The sequence below is a fragment of the Pezoporus flaviventris genome, unplaced genomic scaffold (assembly GCF_033815535.1).
Source record: "Pezoporus flaviventris isolate CSIRO_AGI_PZ_B2104156 unplaced genomic scaffold, CSIRO_AGI_Pfla_v1 ptg000216l, whole genome shotgun sequence".
Taxonomy (NCBI): domain Eukaryota; kingdom Metazoa; phylum Chordata; class Aves; order Psittaciformes; family Psittacidae; genus Pezoporus; species Pezoporus flaviventris.
In genome coordinates this window covers 111,322-130,397 of record NW_026892764.1, presented here as the reverse complement: position 1 = coordinate 130,397, position 19,076 = coordinate 111,322, and the positions used below count along the sequence as shown (strand labels likewise).

Genomic DNA, 19,076 nt, shown 5'->3' with positions numbered 1-19,076 from the left:
TGGGGATAGAGCAGCCCCGGGCTGGCTGAGGGGATGGGGAGGTGACAACGTGCCTGTTCCCAGGTTGCCAAGTATGTGTGGCACCGGAGGGACCTGCTGGCGCTCAACCTCAGCCGTGTCGACTTCCTCCTGGGTGAGTCCTGGCACCCAAGGGTGCTCTGGCTTTAACTGGGTGCTGGGGGGAGGCACCCCTGGCCTGGCCTGTGGTGCTGGGGCAGCTGGACTGGCCAGCCAAGGATGCTGCTGCCTTCAAGGGATGCTGGTGCCCCCCAAGATGCTGGTACCCCAAAGGGATGCTTTTACCCCCAAGATGCTGGTACCCCAAAGGGATGCTTTTACGCCCGAGATGCTGGTACACCACCTTGAGATGCTGGTACCTGCTGAACACGTTGGTACCTTCCCCTGGGGATGCTGGTACCTGCTGAACATGTTGATACCTTCCCCTGGGGATGCTGGTACCCCCTAAACATGTTGGTACCTTCCCCTGGGGATGCTGGTACCCCAAAGGGATGCTGTTACGCCCCCAGGGATGCTGATACCCCTCCCTGTGGATGCAGGCTGGTTTTGGGAGCCCATGGCACAATTCCCCAGCCCGGGATGCAGGGTTCGGCTGGGCTGGAGGAAGGAAGGGCTGGGAGCATCCCCCGGCTCCTATCTAAGCATTGAGGATCCGGTAGCCTGAGCCAGGAGAAGCAGTCGGTGCTGCTGGATCTGTGTGTCCTGTCCCCTGCCTTTTTTTGTTTACTGGTGGGGAAAGGATGTGCCCAGCAGTGTCATTGTCCCCAGGCCTCTTTGAGCCGGGTGACATGGTGTACGAGCTGGACAGGAACAATGAGACGGATCCGTCCCTCACCGAGATGGTGGCTGTAGCCATCAGGATGCTCCAGAAAAACCCCCGGGGGTTCTTCCTCCTGGTTGAAGGTGGGACAGGGGGAATATGGGGATGCAAAGGGGAGTGGAGGGGATGTGGGGGTCAAAAGGAGGGTGATGGGGATGCAAAGAGATGGGGATAAAGGGGGATGCAAAGTGGGGGATAAAGTGGGAAATAAGAGGGGTGATGGAGGATAAAGGAAGAGGGGTAATATTCAGGGGGGATTAAAGGAAATGCAAAGGGGGAATAAAGGAGGCACAAAGAGGGACATAAACAGTGAGATAATGGGGACCATGGAGATGTCAAGGCGGGGATAAAGGGAGTGATGGGGGAATAAAGTGGGGAATAAAGGGACAGTGGAGGATGAAAAGGGGGAGATAAAAGGGGGGATGGGGGATGCAAAAGGCATGATAAGCAGGCAATGGGGGATGTCAAGGGGGGGATAAGGGGGTGATAGGGGGATACATAGGTGGGATAAAGGGGGTTATGAGGGCTGTCAAAGGGGGATGGAGGGCGATGCTGAGCCGTGCCGGGTACCGCAGGGGGCCGCATCGACCACGGGCACCACGAGGGGAAGGCAAAGCAGGCGCTGCACGAGGCGGTGGAGCTGGACCGGGCCATCGGGCTGGCCACTCGCCTCACGTCGGTGCAGGACACGCTCAGCGTGGTCACCGCCGACCACTCGCACGTCTTCACCTTCGGCGGCTACACCCCGCGAGGGAACCCCATCTTCGGTGAGTCCGTGGTGGGCACGGGGTGAGGAGACACCACAGGGACAACGCGGGGATGTCCCCATCGCGCTGATGGTGCCGCCACCGGCAGGTCTGGCTCCGATGCAGAGCGACGTGGACCGCAAACCGTTCACCTCCATCCTCTACGGCAACGGCCCCGGCTATAAGATAGTGGCAGGGGAGCGCGAAAACGTCTCCGCTGTGGATTTCGGTGAGTGGGTTTTGGGCAAAACCCCCTGAAACCATAACAACCTGGGTAAATCAGTGCCTTTCACTGCTTATACTGATCTGGGGCTGTCTTTTACCCCAGCGCACGCTGACTACCAGGCGCAATCAGCCGTGCCCCTGCGCCAGGAGACCCACGGCGGGGAGGACGTGGCCGTCTTCGCCCGCGGCCCCATGGCCCATCTCCTGCACGGCGTCCACGAGCAGAACTACATCCCCCACGCCATGGCTTACGCCGCCTGCATCGGCTCCAACCGAGCCCACTGCAACGCTGCCGTCCGCCCCGGTGCCTCCGTGCTGCTGCCCTTCCTCGCTCTTCTCTTCCTCCTCTGCTAAAGTGCCTCTTGCAAAGCACCGAAGGGGTGTGTGTGCGAGGGGGGATTTATTTTTAATTCCTGCCTCCCTCCTCCCTTCTCTTTGGGTTTTTGTGGATGGCAGCGCCCGGGAAAGAGGAGAGCAAAAAAGAAAGACTCAGCGGAGCAAAAAAGCAGCCGCCGGCGGTTTCGTGCTGGGAGCTGCCTCTGTAAATACACGGTTCCTTCCCCTGTAATTAGCATCCTTGCCTGCCCTATCCCGATCCCACCGCGGGATTTGGGATGAGAGCCGGAGCCTCAGCGGATAAAACCCCCCTCTTTGAGCCAGACGCAGTGGGGCCGGGTCCCACATCGCTGCCCGGTGCCTTGGCTGAGGACTGAACCCAACTCCCCACGTGTGTGGCGACCCCGAAACCACACGAAGATGGGAAAAAAGATTAACTCCCCGGGTTCATTTGTCCCCAAAAGTTGGGCTTTTTTTTTTTTTGTGCCTTCTGCGTGATTGATTCCGCTTTAAAAGCCTTCGGTTTGAAACAATGCGCTGCCCCGGGAGGGATTTGGGGTGGGAACTGCAGGGAGAGGGGAGCAAAGGGGGAGTTAGGGGGTGGTTGGTACCCACTGAGAGGGGGAATGAGGCGGGGGGGAATTGAGGCTGAAGAGGGGGCTCTGGGTGTGCCAATGGTGCTCTGAGTGTGCAAGCGCTGAGCCTCAAGGGTGCTTTACTCGTGCAAACGCCGTTGTTCGCGTGCAAGGGATGCTCTGTAGGGGCAGATGCCACCGGGGGTGCATGTGCGGACGTGCACACGAGCAGCCCCCCTGCACACCCCCAGCTGCATCCTGCGTGTGCAGCACCCCTAAACTCCCCATAGAGTACCCCGAACCCCCCATGAGCACCCCCAAACCTCCCCTGAGCGCTCCCACCCCCCCCCCCCTTTATATTTATTTACCAGCTTTATAAATAAATCCCTGCTCCGGTTTCCCATTAACCGGAAGGCTCTGGAGCAGGCGCTGGCCTGGATTGGGGGGGGGGGGGGGGGGGATGCTGTTGGGACACCCCCACTTCTCCAGGCGCCCTTCGCACCCACAGCGGCGGCATTCCCGACCGCGGCACAACCGCTTCCCAGTCCCCGGCTATGTTTAACCGGTTTTGGGGGGTTCGGGGCTGGGGGGAGGCGGGGGGGGGAACCGCTTTTCCTTGGCCGGGGGTTTGGAATGGTGCCGGTGGCCACCGGCCAAAGGCGGCTCCCGACGCCGGGGTGGCCGCGGAGCCAAAGAGAGGGGTTGGATGGGTGGTTTATGGGGAGGGGGGGTGATGGAGGCGTGCTTTGCCGTGCTTTGGGGTACCCACAGCCTCCCCCCTCCTAGATAGCGGTAACGCGGAGATAGGCTTTGCTCAGCCAAAGCCCCGAATTTGGGTAAATAACTCCCCAAAATGGGTGAATAACGCCCCAAAAATGTGTAAATGACCTTCCCAAAGTGATTGAATAACCCCCCAAAATGGGTGAATAACCTCCAAAATGGATAACCCCCCCAAATGGCTAAATAACACCCCAAAAATGGATAAATAACCCCCGAAAATGGATACATACCCCCCAAAATGAATACCCCCCCCAAATGATTGAATAACCCCCCCAAATGGGTGAATAACCTCCAAAATGGATACCCCCAAAATGGCTAAATAACATACCAAACGTGGATAACCACCCTAAAAAGAATGAGTAACGCCCCAAAATGGGTGAATAAGGCCCCCCAAATGGGTACACAACCCCCCAAAATGGCTAAATATCCCCCAGAAAATGGATAAATAACCACCCTAAAAAAGGTGAATGATGCCCCAAAATGGGTGAATAACGCCCCAAAGATGGGTACATAACCTTCCCAAAAAGATTGAATAACCCCCCCAGATGGGTGAATAGCCTCCAAAATGTATAACCCCCAAAATGGGTAAATAACCCCCAAAAATGAGTGAATGATGCCCCAAAGTTGGTGAATTAGCCCCCAAATAATGGGTACATAACCCCCCCAAAATGGATACATACCCCCCCAAAAATGAATAAATAACGTCCCCAAAATGATTGAATAACCCCCAAAATGGGTGAATAACCTCCATAATGGATAACCCCCAAAATGGCTAAATAACTCCCCAAAATGGGTAAATTTGGGTGATTTCAAGAGCACCAGCTCTGATGTGTGAGGTTTTGGGGACCCCCCCATTGCCCCGCAGCCATAGCGATAAATAAACCTTTATTTTATACAGGACTCACAGGAAACACAAACACGATTTGGGGGGGGGGCTTGAAAAAATAATCCCCTCCCCCCCCCCCCCCCTTCCAGCATCCGACCCATTCCGGAGCTTTTTTCCCTTAAAATAAAGGGGGGGGGGGGGGATGGGGGGACAGGGGGATTCCCCACTTTGGGTTTACCCTGGATCTGAGCCCCCATTTTCCTTAGGGAGGGGGTGATGCTCGGGTCGGACCCGCTTTTCATTTTGGGGTGACAGCAGGGGGGGACTTCATGGTCCATCACCACCCCCCCAGGGGGATTTGGGGTGATGGAGATTGTCTGGAGGGTGGGGACACCCCCATTTTTGGGGGTGTCCCCCCATATCCTACATTGGGGACGATGGCTTCAGCTCCTGGCACATGGGGGGGTTGACACCCCGTCAGGGATTGGGGGGGTTAACTATGAGCCCTGTGCAAAAGGACATCAATGGGTGCACCCCAATATAGGTGTCCCCATACTGGGGTGCACTGTGGGGGGGTGGGAGGAGTCACAGCCTCACCGGATGAGGGGGGGGCCGCTCCAGCTGGATTTTGATCTCAGGGCAGGGGGACTCAGGGGGACGTCGGCCTGGAGAGGGGGCGAGAGATGTAGGGGGGGGGGGACATAAGTTGGGGTCTCCCCCCCACTAAAGCCCCGCAGTGCCCTGACGCCCCGGTGATGGGCTACCTGTGGGGGTGCCGGGGGGCTCATCCGGCCACGGGGTGTCGGTGAAGGCGTCGCGGTGGGTCCCCGAGGGGGAGCGGTTCTCCTAAGGATGCACGGGGGGGGGGCTCAGGGGGATGCTGGGTGTCGTGTCCGTCCCCCCCCTTCCGCATCCCAGCACCCGTGATCCCCCCCGCCCCCGGCACCCCGGTACCCGTCCCGGCTCGCTCGGCTCCTCGGGGGCGCTGCCGAAGCTGCTGCCGCTGGAGGAGGAGCGGGAGAAATCCGGCGGCTCCGGCTTCTCCCTGCGGAGGGACCGGTCCCACCGTGGGCAGAGGCTGGCACCGCGCCTGGGGCCACCGCCACCACCCGGCCCCGAGTCACCCTGTCCTTGGGATGTGCCCTCCCTGCGCTGCCTTTGTCTCCGCACCACTCCATCCCCGGCGTAACCATCCCTGTGCCCTCTCGTCCCCACGCCGTCCCATTGCTGGGGTGTCCCATCCCCGGGTCACTCTGTCCATGGGGCGTCCCATCCCTGTGCTCCTCATTCCCATGCCATCCCAGCCCTCAGATGTCCCATCCTATCCTTTAGATATATCATTCCCATGCCATCCCAGCCCTCAGATATTCCATCCCATCACTTAGATACATCATTCCCATGCCATCCCATCCCTTAGAAATCTCATCCCCATCCCATCCCATTCCTCAGATGTCCCATTCCATGCCATCCCAACCCTCACATATCTCATTCCCATGCCATCCCATCCCTTAGATATATCATTCCCATGCTATCCCATCGCTGGGATGTCCCATCCCTGTGTCACTCTGTCTATGGAGTGTCCCATCCCTGTGCCCCTCATCCCCCTTCCCATCCCATGCCATCCCATCCTTCAGATATCCCATCCCTCAGATATCCCATCCCCATGCCATCCCAACCCTCAGATATCCCATTCCGATGCCATCCCATCCCTCAGATATCTCATCCCCATGACTTCCCATCCCTCAGATATCTCATCCCCATGCCTTCCCATCCCTCAGGTATCTCATTCCCATGCCATCCCATCCTTCAGATATCCCAACCCTCAGATATCCCATCCCCATGTCATCCCACCCCTCAGATATCCCAACCCTCAGATATCCCATTCCCATGCCATCCCATCCCCATGTCCCACACCACCACACCAATGTGTCCCCACGCCACCCCCCCCCGTGCCACCTCCCCTCCACACCACCCTGTGCCCAGGCCACCCAAGTGCCACTCCATCCCTGTGCCACCCACCCCACCGCTCCCCCTTGTCCAGCTCACTGATACCTTGCCCCTGTGCCACTACGTTCCTGGCTCACCCTGTCCCTGTGCCACCCCATCCCTGTGCTATCCCACATTGTCCTGTCCGTACCACCAGATAGGTGCCACCTTGTCCCAGTGTCATTCCATCCCTGTGTCACCCTGTCCATCCACCTGCTGCTCCATCCCAGTGCCCTCCAGTCCCCATGTCACCTCGTCCCCTTGCCACCCCATCCCAGTGCCAGCTCCCTGTCACTGCATCCCTGTGCCACCCCGTGTTCTGTCCCAGCCCAATGCCCTCCAGTGCCACCCTGGCCCATTGCATCCCTGTGTTACCCCACCCCAGTACCACCACATCCCCGTGCCACCACGTCCAACTGCCACCCTGTCCTTGCACTGCCCCATCCCATTGCCCTCCAGTCCCCATGGCACCCTGACGTCACTGTCCCCATGTCACTTCAACCCAGTGCCTCTATGGCCTATTGCATCCCAGTGCCACACCATCCCAGTGCCCACCAGTCCCTGTGTCACCCCACTCTGTGTCACCCTGTCCCTGTCACCCCATCCCTGTGCCACACAATCCCATATCGCTCCTCCCCATGTCACCCTGTCCCATGTCACCCCATTCCCATGTCACCCCATCCTGTGTCACCCCAACCTTATGTCACCCCATCCTTGCATCACCCCAACCATGTGTGTCCCCAACCCTGTGTCACCCTGTCCCCATGTCACCCATCCCTGTGTCACCTCTTCCCCTGTCACCCCATCCCCTGTCACCCCAACCTTATGTCACCCCAACCCTGAGTCACCTCATCCTTGTGTCACCCTGTCCTCATGTCACCCATCCCATGTCACCCCACCCGTGTCACTCCTTCCCCTGTCACCCATCCCCTGTCACCCCATCCCCTGTCACCCCATTCTGTGTCACCCCAACCTTATGTCACCCCAACCCTGAGTCACCTCGTCCTTGTGTCACCCCGTCCCCATGTCACCCCTTCCCCTGTCACCCCATCCCCTGTCACCCCAACCTTATGTCACCCCAACCCTGAGTCACCTCGTCCTTGTGTCACCCCATCACCATGTCACCCATCCCATGTCACCCATCCCATGTCACCCATCCCATGTCACCCCATCACCATGTCACCCATCCCATGTCACCCATCCCATGTCACCCCATCCCATGTCACCCATCCCATGTCACCCCATCACCATGTCACCCATCCCATGTCACCCCATCCGGTGTCACCCATCTCGTGTCACCCCCTCCCCGCGCCCCGTCCCGGTGCGGGACCTGTCCTGGTGCCGCTGGCTCTCGGGGGAGCTGTGCGCGGAGCCGGTGCCCTCGGGGGTGGCGGCGGGGCCGTCCCTGTGCGGAGGGGGCGGGCACTGGGGTGACACCGGGAGGGGACAGCGGCCGGCCCGCCCCGCTCCGGTACCGGCGCTCACCTGCCGGCCGGCGCCTCCTGGATGCTCTCGATGCCGATGGCGCTGGAGCGGCGGGAGCCGAGCGGGCCGGGCCGCCGCCGCGAGGGGCTCTTCCCGGGCACCAGCAGCGCCTGCGGGGCGCCGTTAACCGGGACCGGGTGTAGGGATGGGTGGGGGGGGGGGCACCGGGAGGAGGAGGGGGGGAGCACCGCGGTACCAACCTCTTCCACCGAGCCCAGCCCGATGGCGCTGCCGCGGCGTCCGCGCCGGCTCCCGGGCACCAGCAGCGACTGCGGGGGGGCAGCGGGTGAGAGACCGGCACCGGGCACCGGGAGGGGCGGGGCCACACAGGAGGGGCGGGGCCACACAGGAGGGGCGGGGCTTGAGAGTGGGGCCGCTGATCTGCGAGGCGCGGGAATACCCCCCTGGGGGGCGTGGCCTGCGGTGGGAGGGGCGGGTCCAGAGCGGGGCAGGGGGGCGTGGCCTCACGGGGCGGCTTCGCCAGGCTCCCGCAAGCTGATTGGCTGAGGGAGAGGTGGGCGTGGCCAACGCGCAGGGGGCGGGGCTCTCCTCGGGGTCCCCGGTGCCGGTCCCCCCGCGCCGCACCTTGAAGGACTCGAAGAAGCCCGGCGCGGCCGCGCCGTTGTCCGCACGCTCGTCCTCGGGGCCCAGCCCCAGCATGGCCTGGCTGCGGGCCTGCAGCTCCTCGTGCAGCGTCTCCAGCAGCGCCGCCCGCGTCCGCTCCTGCGCACCCGCACCGCTGGGAACCCCCACAGGGAGAGACCCCCGCGAGGGAGACACCCACCACCCCCCCCGTGCCCGTCCGCACACTGCCCATGGCACCCATGTGCACAGCACCCACAGTATCCATGGGCACAGCACCCACGGCACCCATGTGCACAGCACCCACAGCATCCATGGGCACAGCACCCACGGCACCCATGTGCACAGCACCCACGGCACCCATGTGCACAGCACCCACAGTATCCATGGGCACAGCACCCACGGCACCCATGTGCACAGCACCCACAGCATCCATGGGCACAGCACCCACGGCACCCATGTGCACAGCACCCACAGCATCCATGGGCACAGCACCCACGGCACCCATGTGCACAGCACCCACAGTATCCATGGGCACAGCACCCACGGCACCCATGTGCACAGCACCCACAGTATCCATGGGCACAGCACCCATGGCACCCATGTGCACAGCACCAACAGTATCTATGTGCACATCATCCATGGCACCCATGTGCACAGCACCAACAGTATCTATGTGCACATCATCCATGGCACCCATGTGCACAGCACCCACAGTATCCATGGGCACAGCACCCATGGCACCCATGTGCACAGCACCAACAGTATCTATGTGCACATCGTCCATGGCACCCATGTGCACAGCACCAACAGTATCTATGTGCACATCGTCCATGGCACCCAGGTGCGCAGCACCAACAGTATCTATGTGCACATCATCCATGGCACCCATGTGCACAGCACCCACAGCATCCATGGGCACAGCACCCATGGCACCCATGTGCACAGCACCCACAGTATCCATGGGCACAGCACCCATGGCACCCATGTGCACAGCACCCACAGCATCCATGGGCACAGCACCCACGGCACCCATGTGCACAGCACCCACAGCACACATGTGCACAGCACCCACAGCATCCATGGGCACAGCACCCACGGCACCCATGTGCACAGCACCCACAGCACCCATGTGCACAGCACCCACAGCACACATGTGCACATCATCCATGGCACTCAGTGTGCACAGCACCCACGGCACCCATGTGCACAGCACACACAGCACCCATGTGCACATCATCCATGGCACTCAGTGTGCACAGCACCCACGGCACCCATGTGCACATCATCCATGGCACTCAGTGTGCACAGCACCCACAGCACCCATGTGCACAGCATCCACAGCACCCATGTGCACAGCACCCACAGCACCCATGTGCACAGCACCCATAGCACCCATGTGCACATCATCTATAGCACCCATGTGCACATCATCCATGACACCCAGTGCACGCAGCACCCATAGCACCCAGTGTGCACAGCACCCACAGCACCCAGTGTACACAGCACGCATAGCACCCATATGCACAGCAGCCATAGCACCCATGTGCACATCATCCATGGCACCCAGTGTGCGCAGCACCCACATCACTCAGTGTGCACAGTACCCATAGCATCCAGTGTGCACAGCACCCACAGCACCCATGTGCACAGCACCCACAGTACCCACTGTGCACATCATCCATGGCACCCAGTGTACACAGCACCCACAGTATCTGTGTGCACAGCAGCCATAGCTCTCAGTGTACACAGCACCCATAGCACCCATGTGCACAGCATCCACAGCACCCAGGGTACACAACATCCACAGCACCCACAAGCACCTAATGTACACAGTACCCATGCGCACCGGACCTACTGCTTCAGCAGCACCCAGTATACACTGCACCGACAGCACCCATGTGCACATGGCACCCACAGCACCCATGTGCACAGCAGCCACGCACACATCATCCGTAGCACCCAGTGTACGCAGCAACCACAAGCACCTAGAACACAGTGTACAGTACAGTGCACAGTCCCCATGTGCACTGGACCTGCAGCTTCCACAGCGTACACAGCACCCATGTGCATGCTTACATGACACCCAGTTCCAGGCACAGCACCCACATCCTTAGCACCCAGATCTGTGGAACCGGGTGCTGTGCCTGCAGTGGGACCCTTGGGTGCCGGGCACAACGTGGGTGCTGTGGCTGCAAGGGGCACCCTCATCCACAGCCCCACTGAGTGCCCAGCACCCACATATTGTACCCAGCACCCATGGGTGCCACCGCAGCCCCCCAGCACCCACACGTCACCCACCTCCAGCTTGGCGAACTTCTCCGCCTTGTAGCAAGCGTACTCGGCATTGATGAGCTTCGTGAGCAGGAACTCCTGGAACTCAGGGCCCTGTGGGGCAAGGGGCAGCCCTTGGGTGGGTGCCACCCTTGCCCCCCCCCCCCCCCCATACAGCACCCATGGGTGCTCACCTTCCTGAACACAGCGGGGTCGGGCAGCGGCGGCCCGAAGAAGGGGACATCATCACGGGCAGTGACAGAGACCTGCGGCAGGGAGGGGGTGACGGGGGCACCCAATGCACCCAGCGCCCCATGGAGGGGGAAGGGGGGGGGGGGCACCCACTGGGTCGGGGGTGGCACCTTGTAGAGGGGCCCCTGGTCGCTGCCCTGCTCCAGCTGCACCACGACGAAGGCGTGCAGGAAGTTGGAGGCGATCATGTCCGGCACGAAGGGGGTGTTCTCGTCCTGGAACACCACGGCCACGATGTCGTTGCCGATGTGGCGCTTGCGCTGCAGCTGAGGGGACATCGGGGGACGTCGGGGGGTCAAGGGGGGACAGGGGCAAAGGGAATGGCAGCCGCTGCGCCAGATGGGTGCCCAACAGCGCCCATGGGTGACCATGGGGCTTCGGTATCCCATAGGCGTTCCCCAGCATCCATGGGTGCTCTGCCATCCCCCTGTATGCCATAGATAGCATAGATATCTCCCCAGCACCCATGGGTGACCATGGAGCTTCGGTATCCCATAGGCGTTCCCCAGCACCCATGGGTGCTCTGCCATCCCCCTGTATGCCATAGATAGCATAGATATCCCTCCAGCATCCATGGGTGACCATGGAGCTTCGGTATCCCATAGGCGTTCCCCAGCACCCATGGGTGCTCTGCCATCCCCCTGTATGCCATAGATAGCATAGATATCCCTCCAGCATCCATGGGTGACCATGGAGCTTCGGTACCCCATAGGCATTCCCCAGCACCCATGGGTGCTCTGCCATCCCCCTGTATGCCATAGATAGCATAGGTATCCCCCCAGCACCCATGGGTGACCATGGAGCTTCGGTATCCCATAGGCATTCCCCAGCACCTATGGGTGCTCTGCCATCCCCCTGTATGCCATAGATAGCATAGGTATCCCCCCAGCACCCATGGGTGACCATGGAGCTTCGGTATCCCATAGGCATTCCCCAGCACCTATGGGTGCTCTGCCATCCCCCTGTATGCCATAGATAGCATAGGTATCCCCCCAGCACCCATGGGTGACCATGGAGCTTCGGTATCCCATAGGCATTCCCCAGCACCTATGGGTGCTCTGCCATCCCCCTATACGCCATAGATAGCATAGGTATCTCCCCAGCAGCCATGGGTGACCATGGAGCTTCGGTATCCCATAGGCATTCCCCAGCACCTATGGGTGCTCTGCCATCCCCCTATACGCCATAGATAGCATAGGTATCTCCCCAGCAGCCATGGGTGACCATGGAACTTCGGCATCCCATAGACATATAGACATCCCCCCAGCACCCATGGGTGCTCTGCCAGTGTCTGCATCCCAAAGATGCTCCCCACCATCCATGGACGGCAATGGAACTTTGACATCCTCTAGACATACAGACATCCCTCCAGCACCCATGGATGCCCACAGAGGTTTGGCATCTCATAGACATTCCCCAGCACCTATGGGTGCTCTGCCAGTCTCTGCATCCCATAGATGCTCCCCCATCATCCGTGGGTGACCATGGAACTTTGACATCCCATAGACACCCCCCAGCACCCATGGGTGTATTGCTAGCCCTTCTGCTCCATAGATGCTCAATAGCACCCAAGGGTGCTGTACCAGCCACTGTGCCCTGTAGATGCCCCCCAACACCCATGGATGCCCATGGAGCTTTTCTGTCTCATTGACACCCTCCCTAGCACCCGTGGGTGCTCTGCCTCCCATAGATGTACCCCCGTGCACCCATGGGTGTACTGCTAGCCCTCCTGTCCCACATATGCTCCCCAGCACCCATGGGTTCCCCAGACACCCCTGCACTCCATGGTCACCCCCATAGCACCCATAGGTGTCCCACCACCCCTTCCACCTCATGTGGACACCCTAGAACCCCCTATACCTCCATCCCCCCCCAGCACCCATGGGTGCCCCACCTGCTGCGCATCCCCCTCGGTGTAGGGCAGCTTGGTGGAGACGTGGAACATGATCTCCTTGTCTCGGAAGTGGCAGTAGATGGACTCGCTGCCCGTCTGCCCATGGGTCACATCCAGCCCCCCCCGGAACCTGTGCACAGAGGGGGACACCCTGAGCCCGGCAGCACCCATGGGTGCTCCCCCCCCAGCACCCAGCGCCCCATCACGCACCCCTTGAAGTCACGGAGCTGCACCCGCTGCCCCAGCACGTCCAGGAACTCGGTGAAGGCCGGGCTCTCCTCCGTGGTGCCAAAGAGCTCCTCCTCGGACGTCTGCGGTGGGGAGGAGGGTGGGTGCACCCCAGCACCCACAGTGGGACCCCCCCCCATCCCGACCCCCCCACCCCGTACCTGCCCCAGCTTCTGGTAGATGACCCCAAATTTGAAGTGGTTGCTGAGCACGTGCTCGTCGAAGGCGAGGATGAGGCGGGAAGCCTGCGGGAGCATGGGGAGGGTGGGTGGGGGGCACCCATGGGTGCCCATGGGCGGCCCCGGCCTCACGTCCCCGCTCACCTTGGGATAGAGCACGGGGTAGAAGCGATCCACGTTGACGTCCTCGCACACCAGCTGCGGGAGGGATGGGGGATGAGATGGGTGGCCCAGGGTTAGGGGGGCACCCATGGGTGCTGCTGGAGGTGAGGCACCAGCACCCACCTTGGCCATCTGCACCACGTTGGGGAACTCAGCTAGACAGGAGATGGGCACCACGTCATGCAGGGTGCGGGTACGGGTGCTGTGGGGTGAGGAGGTGGTCAGGGTGGTCCCCTACCTGGAGGCAGCACCCATGGGTGCCCCCCGGGGCCCCTGCTCACCGCAGCAGCAGATGGAGGTGCTCCTGCTCATCGTACTTGAGGGAGAAGACGAGGTGGCCCAGTGCTGGGTCCAGGGAGTAGTAGTTGAAGTGCTCCTGTGGGGAGGGGGCCGAGCACCCATGGCTGCGCCAATGGGTGCTCACACTGGGAGGCACCCATGCCCATGAGCACCAATGCCCATGAGCACCCACGATCATGAGCACCAATGTCCATGAGCACCCATGATCACGAGCAACAATGCCCATGAGCACCCATGCCCATGAACACCCAATGTCCATGAACACCAATGCCCATGAGCACCCATGCCCATGAGCACCCCATGCCCGTGAGCACCAATGCCCATGAGCAGCAATGTCCATGAGCACCCATACCCATGAACACCCCATGCCCATGAACACCAATGTCCATGAACACCTATGCCATGAGCACCCCATGCCCATGAACACCAATGTCCATGAGCACCCATGCCCTTGGGGCACCCATGTCTATGAGCACCAATGTCATGAGCAACTACACCTATGGGCACTCATACCCATGGACCACCTTTGGGATGCTAAAGGCCTGTAGGTTCCCCATGCCCATGGACACTCATGTCTATGAGCACCCATGCCATGAAGCACCCAGGTCCCTGAGCACCCATAACCCTGAGCACTCATCACCCCAGGGCACCCAGGTCCATCAGCACCCATACTCACAGATACCACCACCTACGGAGCACCAACACACATGGGCTTACATGCACTGAGCCACCCATACCCATGAGCACCCATGTTATGGGGCATCCAGGTTCCTGAGCACCCCTACCCATGGGCACCCATACTTATGGAGCCCCCATGCCCATACCATGATCATCTATACCCATGTGGCTCGCATGCCCATAGATATCCACACACACGGGTCCCCCATGTCCATGAGCACCCATATACATGAGCATACTGGTCACGGGGCACCCATGTCATGGGGCACCCATGTCCATGAATACCCATGCCCAAAGTTATCCACACCCATGAGTCAACCTTGTTCATGAGCACCCATGTGCATGAGCACCCTGCTCATGGGACACCCAGGTCCATAAGCACCCATGTCATAGGCCATCGTTACCCATGAGCACCTATCTGCATGAGCACCCATGCTTATGAGGTCTTCATGCCCAAGCCCACCCAAAGCCACGGAGCACCCATGGAGCACCCATGGAGCACCCACAGAGCCTCACCTTGCCCAGGAAGTGCTTGCGGTAGATCTTGGCTGTGTGGTTCCCCTCCAGCTTTGCCCGGGCGCTGGGTGCCGGGGTCGGGGGGGACTCGGGTGCCGCGCTCAGCTGATGGTTGGTGCCCTCGATCCAGTAACCCCCAAACTGCGGCAGGAGGATGAGGGGGAACGGCCCCTCCCGGCCCAGCACCTGCACCCACAACCCAGACGGGTGCTCAGCACCCACCATTGACCACCCCGCTGCTCGCGGGCCCTGGCACCCATCTCTGGAGGGAAGTGGGTGCTCTACCTCGTGCACGCTGGGATAGGGGATGTAATCCTCTTCCGTCTGCAAGGCAACGGTGGGTGAAGGCCATGCTGGCACCCATGGGTGCTGGGGTCGGTGGAGACCTCGCTGGCACCCATGGGTGCTGGTCGGGTGCCCCCACTCCACCAGCGCCTACCTTGAGCGACGGGGGGACGGCGTGGCGCTGCTGGGCCATCCTGCTGCCCTGCGAGACATGGGCGCTGTGGGTGCCCATCACCCTACCTTGAGATGAGCACCCTTGGGTGGGGAGCACCCATCGGTGCTTACCTCGGGGTGGGGCGGCCGAGGGGGCGGCGGTGCTGGGTGCAGACAGGTCTATGTGGTGCGGGGGGGTCCTGGGGGGCCCATGGCGCTTCCTGGGGGCGAGGGGGAGCTCCCCCACAGCCCCCTTGAGCCGCGTTAACCCTGAAGCCTACTGACGGCAGCGGGCCCCGGCACCCCCGGAGGCCGCCCCCTGCGGGCGGGAGGCGGCGCCGCGCGGGGCAGCACCACGGACAGCGCCGAGCCCCGTGCAACGGCCCCGGTCCCGGTGCAAACGGCTCCGTGCCCGTTCCCCCCCTCCCCTCCTCCCGGTGCAAACGGACCCGGTCCGTGCGTGACCCTCGTGCAGGCACAAACCCGCGTGCAAAGGAGCCCCGGAGCCAGCGGGACCCATCCCGGGGCAAGCGCAAACGCGACCCCGGGGCCAACGCGACGATGTCACCGGTCCCGGTGCACGCAGGACCCGTCCCCCCCGCACCCGTGGGCCGCAGCGTGACCACCACCAACACCCCCCCCCCCCCCGGGTCACCCTGCGCTGGTCCTGGGGGGGGTCCCCCGCATCGTTTCGCTCCTCAGCATCGCTTCGCTCCCCCCCCACCCACAGCACTCAAAGTGGGGGGAGCCCGGTGGGGGGGGGGGTGACCCAAATCTGGGGGGAGGATGGGGGGGGGTCGGGCACAGATGATGGGGCCGGGTTGGGGGGGATCTGGGGCAGGTTGGGGAGGGGCAGGTTTGGGGGTCCGTTAAGGGGTGTGGTGGGGGGGCAGGTTTAAGGGGTAATTCATGGGGGGGGCAGATATCGGGGAGGGGCAGGTTTGGGGGGGCTGGGGGGGGGTGTGATCCCCCCCGCCCAGGCCCGGAGCATCCCCCCCGCGCTACCGGTACCGGCTGAAGGTCACCGGGGAACCGAGCCCCCCCCCTCCCCCCCCCCCCCCCCCGGTGCTGCACCGGAGATGGGGGGATTGGGGGGGGCACGGCGGGGGGTGCCGAAGGGGGGGCCCCGGTCCCCGCGGAGCGGCACTTACCGGAGGGGCGGCGGGGCCGGGGCCGGTACCGGAGCGGAGCCGGTACCGGAGCGCAGCGGAGCTGGGGCCCCGGCGCTCGCAGCCACCGCGCCGCGTCACGTGCGGCGGGGCGGGGCGGCCCCTCCGGGGGCGGCCGGCACCGGGAACCGGCACCGGAACCGGGAACCGGCACCGGGAAACCGGGAACCGGGAAACCTCGACCAGGAACCGGCACCGGAACCGGGAACCGCAACCGGAGAATGGCACCGGGAACCGGCACCAGGCAACGGCAACCAGGAAATGGCACCAGAACCAGGAAGCAGCCCTGGAAATGGGAACCGGCAACCGGACACTGGCGGCACCGGGGAAGGGCACTGGAACAAGGAACGGGCACCAGGAACTGGGATCTGGCACTGGGAACGGCCTCGCCCCATCCTGCGCTCCCCAATCCCAGCATCCAGGTCCCCCCCATCGCTCCCCAAAGCTGGGGACACCCCCAAACCCCTCCCTGCTCCCCAGGGAACCGTCTCCATCCTCCTGCCCAAGCTGCCACCCGGGTGCCCCCCATCACTCCATGAGCCCCTCCCACAGCACCCAGGGCACAAGGACCCCCAGCACCCACCTGCCCCCTGGGGCTACTTTGGTGTCAGGAAGGACATCCCAGTTTGGGATCCCCAGCGAAGGGCTCCTTGGGACGCGTTGGGATACCCAGGCGCTGCCCCAGCCCATTGAGCATCCACGGGTGCTGCACTTCCAGGCTCCAGTAAGAACCATTCCATGTGCCACAGCCACTGTGATTCCCACTCCAGCCAGATCCCACTTGCTCACATCCCGCCACCCTTTTTGGGATGGCCCGGAGCAGGATGTGGGGCTTAAGATCCCACCCACCCCATGTGTGTGCACTTCCATTGAGGCTTCAACAGCTCAAACCACGATTTTAATGGGATAATGCTTGGAAATAACAGATACAACAGGAATTTGGGCCTTTGATCATGTCTTGTACCCGCAGCACATCTGTCGCATACAGAAACATGGATCCAGCTCCTCCCTTCCCACCGGGGTGAGAGGTTCAATTCTGCATTGTCACAAGCTCCAGAATGTTGAGAAGGTAAAAAAACAGGGCAAAATAACAGCAAATGGGGAAAAAAAAAACCCATATGGAATTTCCAAGGAATATGTACACAAGCGTGGGCTTCAGTGGGGGAAGGAGGAAAGCTCCTGGAGGATGGAGCAGCTTCAGCACGCTGAATTCCTGCCCTGTCTTTACCTCGGGAAAGGCTCCACGGGTCCACACTGCTCCCCCCAAAATCACCTTCTCGAGTTCCATGGCTCCCTGAGGCCGGGAATGGGCTTGGGAATGGGCAGCTCTAGTTGAGCGGAACCGGCAGGGAATGGGGAGGGAGCCTCCTGGGAGCTACAGGTGTGAAAACCAATCGTATTTATTAGTGCATTCCTGACACAATGAGGGCAGAGGAGGGGAAAAGAACGCCTCTTCCCATGGGAAACACGGCACGCGCTGGGGCCCCTTGGTCCGAGGGGAAAAAAGCTGCTCTCAGAAGTCACAAAACCACCCAAACGTTGCCCAAATCCCCCCCACTTCACGCGGATCCAGCGGTTATCGGAGCCCATCGGAGCTTTGGGCCATTCCCGGGCCCCGGCGGCAGGACCCAAAGGGGGGTTTTGGGTGAAAGAAACGAAGATTCGGTGTGGGAAGGAGCCAGACATTCCTCACAAGTAACAATTCCTTTACTTCCATGCGGCACGGAACGAGTACGAGCGGATCAAAGACAGGATTATCCGGAAGAAGCAGGTTGCGCCTAAAGAGTTCCTCGAGAACGGATCAAGGAAGGGGTTGTTGGATGGGATCAGGACCCTCTGCAGACAACACCACGTGGGGCTGAGCCGGGGCTGGATGAAACCCCAAAGAGGGCCCCGCTGGCGCCAGGGCAGGGCGTCCTCCAGTGCAATCTGCTTTGACATAAGGCATTTTGATTTCTTTGGGGGGGGGCAGTCACTTCCGAATGGGATTCTGCCTTCTGGAAGAGTCAAAGAGTTCAGTCCTGTGTCCACCTGCTCTGTTTTAATGCCCTACCCATGTCAAAATCCTCTTCTCTTCCGGTTGTGCCTCTGTTGCCAAGGCTTAGGAAACCATCAGTGGCCAAGTAAACCAGTCCCTGAGGAGGAGAAACAACCAGCAAGAGGTGATGATGGTCACAGGATGGAGATGATGAAGGGAGCGTGGGCTTAAATGAATGGGGAAGGGAAAGCCAACCCCCAAACTCACCTTTAAATCCTTCTTCAGGCATACAAACTGGGGAGGGAAAGGAAAAGGCACCGTGTTAGCAACCTTCCCAGCAGCTGTTTCTTAAAGGATCTTTTCTACCACTGAACCTCCTGTGGGCACTGACATTGTGGAGTCATGGAATGGGTTGGGTTGAAGGGACCTTAAAGCTCATCCAGCTCCAACCCCTGCCACGGGCAGGGACCCCTTCCACTAGAGCAGCTTGCTCCAAGCCCCTGTGTCCAACCTGGCCTTGAACACTGCCAGGGATGGGGCAGCCACAGCTTCTCTGGGCACCCTGTGCCAGCGCCTCAGCACCCTCACAGGGAAGAGCTTCTGCCTAAGAGCTCATCTCAGTCTCCCCT

The 19,076-nt window shown here is 61.3% G+C and overlaps 3 protein-coding genes across 11 annotated transcripts in view; 1 reads left to right on the top strand and 2 right to left on the bottom strand.

Moving 5' to 3' along the window:
• The first annotated feature begins 14 nt into the window (after positions 1-14).
• On the top strand, positions 15-2,377 carry LOC133262739 (alkaline phosphatase, tissue-nonspecific isozyme). Its single transcript, XM_061442186.1, has 5 exons — positions 15-133; positions 787-921; positions 1,414-1,605; positions 1,694-1,813; positions 1,913-2,377. The coding sequence occupies exons 2-5, from the start codon at positions 807-809 to the stop codon at positions 2,161-2,163; spliced, it is 678 nt and encodes a 225-aa protein (XP_061298170.1). The 5' UTR covers positions 15-133; positions 787-806; the 3' UTR covers positions 2,164-2,377.
• Positions 2,378-4,368: 1,991 nt separating this feature from the next.
• Positions 4,369-16,573, bottom strand: RAP1GAP (RAP1 GTPase activating protein). 7 transcript variants are annotated; one of them, XM_061442165.1, is made up of 22 exons: positions 16,452-16,573; positions 15,433-15,580; positions 15,302-15,349; positions 15,148-15,186; positions 14,863-15,048; positions 13,650-13,744; positions 13,492-13,570; positions 13,351-13,404; positions 13,189-13,272; positions 13,010-13,110; positions 12,800-12,929; positions 11,016-11,171; positions 10,848-10,919; positions 10,681-10,767; positions 8,383-8,520; positions 7,998-8,066; positions 7,798-7,907; positions 7,643-7,717; positions 5,281-5,371; positions 5,091-5,172; positions 4,924-4,991; positions 4,369-4,832 (listed from the first exon to the last, which is right to left on the bottom strand). In XM_061442165.1, exons 3-22 carry the CDS (start codon positions 15,338-15,340, stop codon positions 4,824-4,826), a joined length of 1,764 nt encoding a protein of 587 aa, XP_061298149.1. In that variant the 5' UTR covers positions 15,341-15,349; positions 15,433-15,580; positions 16,452-16,573; the 3' UTR covers positions 4,369-4,823. The 7 variants fall into 7 exon arrangements, 6 of the variants coding, with proteins under 6 accessions (XP_061298149.1, XP_061298146.1, XP_061298150.1 ...); XR_009741397.1 differs by lacking the exon at positions 7,798-7,907; XM_061442162.1 differs by lacking the exon at positions 4,369-4,832 and having other exon boundaries at positions 4,855-4,991.
• Positions 16,574-18,158: 1,585 nt separating this feature from the next.
• Positions 18,159-19,076, bottom strand: part of USP48 (ubiquitin specific peptidase 48) — a 32,615-nt gene continuing 31,697 nt past the window's right edge. For all 3 annotated transcript variants that reach the window (XM_061442173.1, XM_061442175.1, XM_061442174.1), the window contains 2 exons: positions 18,715-18,741; positions 18,159-18,604 (listed from right to left, as the gene is read on the bottom strand). In XM_061442173.1, the coding sequence (XP_061298157.1) occupies positions 18,582-18,604; positions 18,715-18,741 (50 nt within the window). In that variant the 3' untranslated portion in view covers positions 18,159-18,581. The remainder of the gene's footprint in view (positions 18,605-18,714; positions 18,742-19,076) is intronic.